At 36.5% G+C, this 12,059-nt stretch overlaps 1 protein-coding gene across 1 annotated transcript in view; it reads right to left on the reverse strand.

Annotated features, from left to right (window-relative positions):
- UBE2H (ubiquitin conjugating enzyme E2 H) overlaps positions 1-12,059 on the reverse strand; it is a 100,431-nt gene that overhangs the window by 35,696 nt on the left and 52,676 nt on the right. The window contains exons 2-3 of the mRNA XM_055590907.1: positions 8,334-8,410; positions 7,491-7,565 (exon numbers count right to left, since the gene is read on the reverse strand). Coding sequence (XP_055446882.1) covers positions 7,491-7,565; positions 8,334-8,410 — 152 coding nt within the window. The remainder of the gene's footprint in view (positions 1-7,490; positions 7,566-8,333; positions 8,411-12,059) is intronic.

Consider the following 12,059-nt stretch of genomic DNA (forward strand, 5'->3'; position numbering starts at 1 on the left):
TTTTATGAGAAAGTAGGTTCTATCTCAGATGCCAAACATAATCTTTTCAAAATCATATCCCCAAAAATTTCATTTTCACAACACCAGTAAAAAGAGAGCTTTTAACAATGGCTTATGGTCTCATAGCATTATCTTAACATTTTTTTTAAGGAAATTCTTCTACTAGAACCTTGTTTCTATTGGAATTCAAAAAATATAGATCACTACACAGTAGCACTTAAGTAACTATTTTTAAACAGGAACTACATTCAAACCCAAAGTTATAAAAGTAGAGAAGTATACTGGTGATCTTAATGGACTTTAGCTTCTTCAGTCTAAGAATTCATTCTATTTGTGGAAATACTGTGGTTCAAATCAGTCTTTGTTAAATGACTGACCCCAAACCTCTCATGAATGACACTCCTCTCTATTTCAAATCCTGGTCCACTCCTGACTAAACATCACTCACTTAAAGTCACTCACACTAGTTCCTGAGGGAGTAACTATACAATGTTTCCAACCAGGAAGAGGCAAAGGAAAATGCTAAGTATTCTAAGCTCTAGAGTTAGTCATACACCATATTAGAGAACTCCATTCCAAAAATACTGTGAGGTAATTTCTGGCCATGGTGAAATAAAAAGTGTATTATGCCAGAAGAGTCTGCTAAATCTGTCAATGAAAAAGGTGAAACCATTTCCCTTAACCACTGGCACAAGTAAAAAGAACACGGTACACTGATCATCAGAATACCTTTTTAATTAAGAACTGGCAGCAGGCTGGGAAATTCAGAAGGAAGTCTGAGAGGTTATCTAGTCTAGTTTCCTTTTGGAACAGAATGACCTAAAACCATTCTATTTAGATGATAGTCTGAACTAGTAAAGGCCACTGGTATGGCTCAAAATAGCATTCTAATTTTTGTTATTGCCCATGACTTTCATTTTGTTTCTATTTACTTAAATGGATTTGACTACCTCCTGCCATATGCTATTGACATCAATCATACTGTGGAATGAGCTTGGTTTTCCCCTAGCCATTCTATCAACACTTGGCAAACCATGATGTGGTCTCTCCAGAATCTTGCTCTCAACCAACCACTCCTTTTACACAGTCAGCTTTGGTATCATCAAATTACAGTCCCGACACACAGTGCATGTAGCCTGCTCCTGGGAGAAGGTCCTCCTCACTGTTCACATGGAGATACACACATGTAGTACTTCGTAGTCAGTTTCGAGACTCGTCAGCTGGCTCTTACAACACAGTTTTCCATTTTAAGAAAGTATCAATGGTGACAGAGTTCTTGAGCTTGTCTTAAGGTTACTTACAAAAGATTCTGTAATACTCTATAGTTCTATCTGAAATCAGTAGAATGTATGTCTCTTAATATATTAGCCAGTAGTCATTTAAAAATAAGGTTCAATCACAACTTTAAAATATTCTCTCGAATGCTATTGTTCAAGTAACATAGGTAGATCTGATGGATACTAATGCAGATCTTGGACTGACCTTTTCAAGACCTTTAGAGGCTAAAAGCCTTAAATCCAATATGTCATATTTTATTAAAGGCATAATTTTTACCCCTTGGGTTAGGTTTATCAAAAGGATTACTGTTATTAATAGCTACAAAGGGGTCTTTCTGGTTCACATGAAGAGAAACATGGAACAAAGGAGAACAAGTGGAAGAGTCAGACTGAAAAAACAGGTAAGAACTGCTCAAAGTAACAGGACAGGAGAAGGCAAAAGGGGAAGGCCAAAAGGAGAAGAAAGGAGTGGAGAATGGTTACATGGAAAGGTGCAAAGATGCTCCAAGAGGGAGTAAACCAAACTGTAAGCAAGAGAGACAAAGGACACAGTATGTACACTTACACGCTGCTGCTAAGTTGCTTCAGTTGTGTCACACTTACATGCACAAGTAATTAAAACTGAAGGAAAAAAATTAAGGGGAGTGGTGGGAAACATGGGGGCCAGTAGGCCCTTAGCAAACTGAGAATTCTGACCAAGGACTGCTTGATGGCTTTCTGGAACAACAGACAGGAAAAGCACAGACTCAGACAAAGATGCAGACAGGACATCCGAAAGACACACACTTGCCATAAGTTTCTTAAATACTTACTTTTTTAATAAAAGGGAACTTCATATAGACTATTTGGGAATTACAGGAAAATGGCTTTAATTCCTTTAACAGCAATGGATAACTATAGCCAAAATTTGGCATTCAAACTTGGTATTTGCATAGAAAAAAATTATAGTTACACTATTTTATCTTTTTTTTTTTTTTCATTGTACTGTGTGCAACTTGCAGGATCTTAGTTCCCTGACCTGGGCCCCTGGCAGTGAGAGTACCAAGTCCTAACCACTGGACCACCAGAGGATTCCCTTTTGTGTGTTCTTTCATTAAAGATGGTGTTAACTATTTACAATAGCTAGAACATGGAAGCAACCAGATGTCCATTGACAGATGAATGGATAAAGAAGTAGTGGTACATATATACAATGGAATATTTCTCAGCCATAAAAAGGAACGCATCTGAGTCCTAATAAAGTGGGTGAACCTAGAACCTATTATACAGAGTGAAGTCAGTCAGAAAGAGAAAGATAACTATTGTATTCTAATACATATACAGAATCTAGAAAAATGGTACTGAAGAATTTACTTATAGGGCAGCAATGGAGAAACAGACAGAGAATAGACTTATGGACATGGGGAGAGGGGAGGAGAGGGTGAGATGTATGGAAAGAGTAACATGGAAACTTACATTACCATATGTAAAATAGATAGCCAATGGGAATTTGCTGTATGGCTCAGGAAACTCAAACAGGGGCTCTTTATCAACCTAGAGGGGTGGGATGGGGAGGGAGATGGTGGGGGAGGTTCAAAAGGGAGGGGATATATTTATACCTATGACTGATTCATGTTGAGATTTGACAGAAGATGACAAAATTCTGTAAAGCAATTATCCTTCAATTAAAAAATAAATAAAAAATAAACATAGTATTAAAATATTAAAATATGAGTAATGGCTGTAAAACATTTTGTCCATTAAAATGTACTGTAATTTGGACATTCCTGGCAGAATCCAGCGGTTAAGATTCCATGCTTCCACTGCAGGGAGCATGGGTTCTCTCCCTTGTTGGGGAACTAAAGGTCCTACATGCTATGCGGCCTAAGAAAGAGGGGGGATAAAAGGAACCATAATTTAACTACTTTATTTATCAACTGAGTCGTTAGGTTGCTTCCAACTTTTAAGTTTTAAAAATAACACTGCAATTTACATACTCCTGTGCATTAATCTTAGTGTACAGGTCTGAATATTTCCTTATTTTAAGTAAAATCATTCAAAGGATATAAAATTCTATCAATATATACTGCTAGGTTGGCTGTATCATAATACCTTTGCCAACAATGTTTAACTTGCCAATTTAGAAAGTCATATATTTTCTCATTTTTCAATCTTTGCATTCTTTGGATTGGATACAAAACTATTTTGTATCCTATGCTAATTGGTTATTTTTCATTTTTAGGAAAACACTGCTCTACGTGACGTCTTTATACATGGAATCACTCATCTTTATTTCCCCCCAGGCAGCAACTGCAAGTCTGTTTCCTTAGATGGGTAAAAGCTTTTTCTTAGTTGAGCACATGTGTAATGACTGAAAAGTGTGAATCTAGAGAAGTACGGAAAATGACCGTCTCCGCAGCCATTTCTTTGGATAGAACAAAATCTTCATGGACTGGGCATTACTTGCAGTTTTGAAAGAGTATTTATAAAGTCCTTATGTTCACCTTCACCTCTCTGAAGCTTTGTAAAGACTCTATTCTCAATACATGAGATACAATTCGTGTAAACATCTATCTCCTCCATATATTCTCTTCCTCAATTGAGGTGCTGAGTCACACTTCTAAAAAGCAATGAAATGCTATCATTAGAGCAAATGCAATATTTTAAATACATTGATATTTTTTCCCTCCCATCTAGTGAAAGCCTTATATACAGCCTTCCTAAGTATCTGGTGGAATGCCATATATCATATATCCTGAATATTTAATACACTGGTCAGTATCAAACATGCACAGTCCATTTAATCACAGTATCTCATTTTCTAGAAGAGGAAACAAAAAGCTAAGTATCATCCGAGTCAAGGAGAACTGGGGCCAGAACCATTCTTTCCTGATAACCCAGCCACTGACCAATCAGACCCTCCTAACTACACGGTGACACGCCCAGCAGCGCTGCTCTCTCTCTAGTTTCTGAATGAGGAGAGAAAAGTCTGGACCTTCAAATAAATCAGAACTCAGAGATTCAAATATGATTTATATCAAAGCAGTCTCTCTGGAAAACGATGCCAATATTTCAATGATGTTACAACTGATTAAAGGAGTTTTAGAATTTTTTTCTGAAAGAGCCCAAAGGGCCAGTTTAAAAAGTAAATCATAACTCTTAAACTTCAGTCAGTTTCATAATCATATATCATTATAGACTTCAACTGATGTTACTCAGTTTTTCAATTCATCTTATTCTCTGGAATTAAATGACCTTTAGCCATTTCAAAAATTTATATCCAGCTTCAAAGCATCAAGACTTGCCATCACTCATGATATTCAAAGAGAATGTAAAATTCCAAAAGATGAGCTTATTAAGATGTTTGGAACAATGATGGCTTTTAAGAGTAAGCTGGTAACTTCCCCAGGAGGCTGTTAATATTCCTTCTCTTTCCAAAGAGGAGTTAAGATGTAAGTAAATTAAGGAGTTAATTTACTTACTTAAAGATGAAAATTGTTTTTAAAAGGACTTTTTCAGTTACACGTCAAGCAGTCAGGTAACTATTGAAAACTCCCTTAAATTGTGTTTGGAGTTTACAGTTTACCTGTAAAAGTACATTGCATATACACTTAGAGAAAAATGTTTTAAAATACATTTTTATGTACTTTATGTAAATAATAATATCCACTGAGGGACAGGATTAGAAGACATTCTAATTTTTCTTTAGTTTTGCTCACCTGGACCTTCCTACATTCTTATAGATAAGGAGCATTTATACAATTAAAAAATATACACAGCAACATGAAACAAAAAAGTATACACAGATATATATTTTAAAACCCGAAGCAAGACCTAATCATCAAAACACTTAATCTATGGAGGCAGGGTTTAAAAAGAACAGTGAGGTTGGATTTATCTTATCTCCTCTTCTGTATAGTTCTGCAGCTATCTATACAATTCAAAAACAAACCCTTGCCTACTCGGCAGGACCCACTACCTCTCAAAATGTTTAAAGCACATTGCAACAGTAATTACATTGTTGATGACCTGAAAATGGGTCACCCCACATGACTGATTAAAACTCTTATGCAATCTTCCTCTGGAGGAAACAAGGACAGCTTGTAAAATATTTCAACTAGATCTACTTCCCTAAGAAAAGATGGTACATACACATTTGTAGGTATCATCAAGGTCTAAAAGCACACAGAAAGGGAAAGGAAAAATTATCAAGAAGTTAAGTTAGCCTAGTCATTTGTCCTAACCAATTTCATGTTACATCATTAACTTAAGAAAGTACAGAGGCTTCTGTTGCATCACTTGTTAACAAACTATGTCTGAAGTTCAGATAGTTTTGCTTTGAAAGTTATGATGAAATAATTGTTACCTGGCAACAGGCTAAGATTTGAGAATCTTACATTTCTGTAGGATATGTAATTGCACTTCTTGGTTCATTGTCAGTTTCATCAAGCTATACTGTTTCCTTTCTGACTAGGAATCTAGGGTAACAAAACTAAATTTACTGCTAGATTTAGCAAGCAAAATTTCAGTTCTATAGGTAAATAGTTACTTATGAAATATACCTGAATGAATTTATATGGTTTGGATATTCTGTTTATAAAGGTTTAAAGATTCTACCTATATCCCACCACACTAGAACTGAGAAACAGCTGCTGTCCCACCTGTGCTAAGGTATTAAGTCAGATACACTCAGGAATTGTCTCAAAGATTCAACACCTCAGAGTACCCTTCCTATATCACCATCTGATAACTCTACAGTTGCAGGTTCTGATAGCAATGGAAGATTTCCAATTCAGTTATCCATAAACTCCTCAACTGTTGTTTAGTTGCTAAGTCATGTTTGATTCTTTTGCGACCCCATGGACTGCAGCTCGCCAGGCTTCTCTGTCCATGGGATTTTCCGGGTGTGAATACTGCTGTGCATTGCCATTTCCTTCTCCAGGGAATCTTCCCGACCCAGGGACTGAACCTGTGTCTCCTGCATTGGCAGGTAGATTCTTTACCACTGAGCCACCAGGGAGGCAAGCCCATCTTGTTAATTACCAAGTTTAAAACTCAGCTAAGAGCCCTTCAGAGGAAATTACCAGTTTATTCTTAAAATGAACATTAAGAGTTCCCAGACTAAAAAGGAATTATAGATGCTCTATAGTATTTTTATAGCCTTAAATTGTAAAACATATAAAGTAGCTAGATGTAAGGGGGACAGGTCACTGCATTTGATTGGGAATTACTAACATTTTCACATTATTTATCCCAGACAGAAATATGGGGGCTTAGAATTAAAACACAAAGCTCAGAATGTCTTTGGTTCATCTCTTTTAAAAAACCCTTTTTCAGGGGCAAGGGAGAAGTGTAAATTCCAAGAGTTTTGGCATTAGCTCTGACAATTCTGAATAAGTGATTCACTGTGAAGGAGAACGCTCTAAACATACTCCAATTTTATTTTCTTCTTCCTTCTTAAAATTGGCCAGTTCTTTGTAACATATAAAAATCATCTACAGAATGAAAATTTTAAAAGCTGGCTTAAGTTAGCTAAGTTACTACCATTCTACAGTCTCAAATTTAAAGGTATCAAGCTCAACCAAAATATACCCCCGCAGTATCTGATGCTAATACCTAAACTGTCAATGCCTTAATGGGGGTGGTAAGTTAATATCACCAATTATGGCACAAGATGAAGGTGAGGAAAAAATACCCCACTGAGGGTATTTTATGTAACCCTACTGAGGTTTGTTTCTATTCTACTTTCTTTAGCTGTTTAGAGGGTTAAAAAGATTTGGAGTGGAAAGAATGGAAAACGGTACACAGAGTTGGAGTGAACAAAAGCAAAAGTAGGGAATAAGGAGGATTTTTAAATGACAGAACTAGAACAGGCACTATATAATATTCATTTCAACAATCTGGCATTTAAAATGAGATTTAAGATGTTTATTATTTTACTGCTAATAGCCTGAATGGACAGTGGGTCTTAAAATTATTTGACCCTAAAAGACAGAAAAATCTAGAGTTACAGTCATTATAAGCATGCAAAGGATATATTTAAACACCTTTTTATCACACTATGGAAGTCCCTCCTTAAAATTACTAAATAACCTAAGCCAAAAAAAGGGGGAAAATTCAGTTGAGTAAATACTTCTGGAATTAATTAACTCCCATAAAATGTAGGCTTGTTGTTTTTTTTTTTTCCCCTCCATTTCAAAATTCTCTAAGGAAAGAAAATGGGTAGTTACATACCTATAGAAGGAGATTTGAAAGGGTATTTATCAGGAAGATCCACTCTAACTTTCCATACTCCGCCTTCATATGGTGCTGAAATAAAAGCAAAAATGTTAAAACATTAGAATTGTCTCCAAATTAGAAAACAGAATCCGACTGTAAGTTAAACATTAAATTCTAATCTCTTTTGAGAATCTTGCAAATTAATTCCTTCAAAAGTCAGGGAACTCTTATAACTAGTAGGTACTCTATGTTCAAATGTAATGCTTTCCTTTAAAAAAAATCTAGAATTAGCATAGATTCATTTTCTCTCTCAAATTTACCTGATTCTTCAAACATTGTTCAATTATTTGGTAAGTAATAGCTTACTATCTCAGTCTATCCTGTGCCTAACCCACCTCTCCCCCCAAACAACAAAAACATTTCCACAAAACCCAGAATTCACAATTTATGTTTAATACTGTCTCACAGGGCTTCCCTAGTGGCTCAGATGGTAAAGCATCCACCTGCAATGCAGGAGACCCAGGTTTGATCCCTGGGTTGGAAAGACCCCTGTAGAAGGGAATGGCTACCCACTCCAGCATTCTTGCCTAGAGAATTCCAAGGACAGACGAGCCTGGCAGATTACAGTCCATAGAGTCGCAAAGAGTTGGACATGACTAAGTGACTAAGTCAGACTAACACAGAGATAAGAGAAAGCATATAGAATATTTATCCTAATAGCAAGATTTCCTTACTGGTTCTAGAATTCAATTAAATTTACTTTTCAAGAACTATACATATCACCATCTATCTTGATATTCACATTGTCTATTAAGGAATATAAGTAAAATAGAAAAACATACCAACACATATACTTACTTCCTTGTGGTCCATAAAACTTCACTACAAATTCATTGAGTCCTCCTAGGATAGTAACCTCATGCTTACTCTCAATACTAAGGTGGAAGGTAAAGGAAATTACACAGGCTTTATGTTACCCAGAACTAAAGATGGTACCCCTAAGATATGCCAATGAAAGTGTTACCAACAGTCTACCAGAAACCAATAAAATATAAAATATGATAATAATTCTGGTAGTTTAAAAGGCAATATATAATCCTGTGAAAAGAATATGAATGAGCTTTAGATTCAGAGAGATTGGTGCTCAAATCCCAGGACTGCCATTTGGTGGGTTTGAGGCTAGACAAAATAATGTAAACTCACTCCCTGAGCCTTTTGTTTTTGGCAAATCAGGAAAACACCATTTTACAGACCTCTGTAAAGAATAAATGGGTTAAGTATGTAATATGTGTAAGACTACATTGTGTATGTAAGTAAATGAAAAACAGGAACTTAATTTTAGCTTTTCTCCCCTCTGTTCTCTCCCCACCCCAACCTCTTCCCAATGATCCTTTAATATAAACCCAGTGTTCCCTTTAGTCAAATTCAAGCATTCAGCAAAACACTGATTTTCTTGAACTGGAAATGCATGCCTAAAATTACAGATTTTCTAAGGAAGTCCTGATAATTTTCTCCTGGCTTAGAGAACAACTGAAATGACTAGTGATGTAACTGTGCTATAAGTAGCACTGCCAAATGCAAAACAAACAAACAAACAAAAAAATATATATATATTTTTTTAAACTTTGTCTGTAGTATTTATTTTCAGCTATTCTTTTCCTCACTCACAAACCTCTATCCTCCTTAGGCTTGCCTCTAGTTCTGTGTGTTTGGGGGCTCGAAAACACAGAGCACCGGCACTTCTGTGTTCTCTTCCTCATCAATTTTATGTGTCCTGAGACTCATTCTTTTAAGGTACTAAGATTCAATTACAGAAACCAAAACAACCCATTTCCAGATGATAGGGCTTCTGGTCTAATTTCTGTTTTGTCTCTGCTTTGTGGTCTAACCCAATAATGACTTTGGTGATAAAAATTTTAGGTGGTGGGGGCTTTGGGGAACTCTCAAATCCCACTGGAACATTAAAAAAAAAAACAAAAAACAACCCACCACAAGAAGATACGACAGACTGGCCTCATCTTTCTCAATCAGAAGTACAAATTACATTTTAATTATGTGTACTATTATACAAAAAGAAAAATGCCAAATAAAATTTAAGTGATCTCTTAAATAGAGAAAAATGTTATTTTTTAAGGCTTGAAATTTGACTCTCCAAATCCTCTGTCCTGTAGGTCACAGAACAGAGGTCAGGTGTATTTTTGGCAAAGTCCTTGCTTAAGAGCAACTAGAGATATTAAGTAAGATAATGTAGTCTATTTGATCTCATTCTTTTCTAAACAAAATCTACTTTTAATAACATGCACATTGAAAGGATTCAAATGGCAACTACACTGGAAAATTGGCTTCATTTCTCATGGTCAGATGACACATGAATGTAAGTTTTGGTGTACTAACTTCTTCCTGGCCAGTCACACTCTGACACCCCTCTACAAATATTTCAAAGCTAATGCTAATGTAGTAAGTTAAAGTAAGTGCTTGCTTTAAAAAACAAAACAACCAAAAAAGCTCCCTTGCATTAGTGAAAGAAAAAGTCAAATCTAGTTACAATAAACAAAATTAAAATTAAGTTCTCAAAGAAAAGAAACAAAAAAATTTTGGAGATAAAAAGGTTTAAGAATGACACCAAAGGCAGAAACCACAGGGGGAAAAACTAGCAGATGCAAGCACACATGCACATTTAAACTTCTTTATTATAAAAAACCAAGGACAAAGCACAAACTAGGAAGAAAAGGCCAGAACAGCCAAGTTAAGAAAACTGAAATTAAGCTATAAAAAGCCCAACTCATCAAAGTAGTTTAAAAATGAGATATTTTCCATTATTAATTGATAGAGATGAAGGAGCTGGATAAAACCCAGTGTTCAGTGGAATATAAATTAGCATTCCTGAGAACAAATTTAAACACTATACTCTAAAACTTAAAATGAATTTACTCTTTCACTTAAATTTCACTTCTTTGAAGTTATTTTAAAAAAAACAAAACACAACACTGCTGGCAGGAGTGATCCAGTTTCAACCATGTGAAAACTGCTGGCGCGGTGAGCTGCACACAGATATGCCCTATATCCATCAGCACTATTGCTAGTAGACAGGAAGAGCTATGTTCACCAAAATACATGTTTAAGAATGTTCATAAAAGGCCTCCCTGGTGGCTTAGTCAAAGGTAGAGAATCTGCCTGTCAGTGCAGGAGACAGAGGTTCGATCTCTGGTCCAGGAAGATCCCACATGCCTCAGGGCAACTAAGCCCATGCACCAAGATCATGGAGCCTGTGCTCTAGACCCTAGGAACCAAAAAGCTACTGAAGCCCAGCTGTCCTGGAGACTGTGCTCAGCAACAGTGAGAAGCCCCTGCACTGCAACTAGACAGGAGCCCCCACTTGCCACAACTAGAGAAAAGCCTGTGAGACAGTAAGTACCCAGCCCAGTCAATAAATTTAAAAAATTTAAAAAAGAATGTTCATATAGCACTATGTGTAATATCCAAAAGTTAGGTCACAACCCAAAAGTTCAACAATAAAAAGAATAAATTATGGTACAGCTGGGCTTCTCTGGTGGCTCAGTGGGAGAGAATCTGCCTGCGAATGAAGGAGACCTGGGTTCAATCTCTGGGTCAGGAATATCCCCTGGAGAAGGAAACGGCAACCCACTCCAGTATTCTTGCCTGGGAAATCCCCAGGGACAGAAGAGCCTGGTGGCCTACAATCCGTGGGGTCACAAAGGAATCAGACACAACTTAGCGACTAAACAACAGTGGTACAGTCACCCAACAGAGTATTACACAGCAATAAAAAATGAACCCGGAACTTCCCTGGTGGTCCGGTGGCTAAGCCTCTATAGTTCCAACGTAAGGGGTGAGGGTCCGATCCCTGCTGGGGGAACTAAGATCCCACATGCCCTACAGTATTGTCAGAAAAAAACAAAAACAAAAATAAAAACCACCACTACAAGTAAATGGATGAACTCTCACAGACATTACAGTTGAGTAAAAGAAGCCAGATACTAAAGAGCACATACAGTGTGATTCCATTTACACACAGTTCAAACAGGCTAAATGAATCAAGATGCTAGAAATTAGGACAGTTACCGGCTAGTGGGGACTATGGTCATTGTAAAGGGGTTTGAAGGGGATTTCCAGAGTGTGGATTACACGTTTACACTTCCATTTATCAGTGAGCTACAAAAATGATTTGTGCCCTTTCTGTATATCTATTTAATTAAAAAGTTTACTAAAAGTAAGACTATCTGATGTATGTATAATTTTTTTTTACCATAAATCTTTAAAATGAAAATAATTTGAGTATTTTGAGTATTTTTTTGTCTTGAATTTTTCTTTTGGCCATGCCACATGGCTTGTGGGATCTCAGTTCCCCAACCAGGGATCGAACCCAGGCCTTCAGCAGTGAAAGCAGAGTTCTAACCACTGGACTGAAAGGGAAGTCCATAATTTAAGTATTTATGACTAGGAAACTGGTTGAAGAATTATAAGCCATTTATACAACAGGCTGTTATTAGTGTCTATTAGTGTATACTAATGCCTTCTCACCATCTAGAGCTCCTCTAATATATGCTCCTGTTTAATTGGGAG

Source organism: Bubalus kerabau, chromosome 8 (assembly GCF_029407905.1).
Source record: "Bubalus kerabau isolate K-KA32 ecotype Philippines breed swamp buffalo chromosome 8, PCC_UOA_SB_1v2, whole genome shotgun sequence".
Lineage (NCBI taxonomy): Eukaryota > Metazoa > Chordata > Mammalia > Artiodactyla > Bovidae > Bubalus > Bubalus kerabau.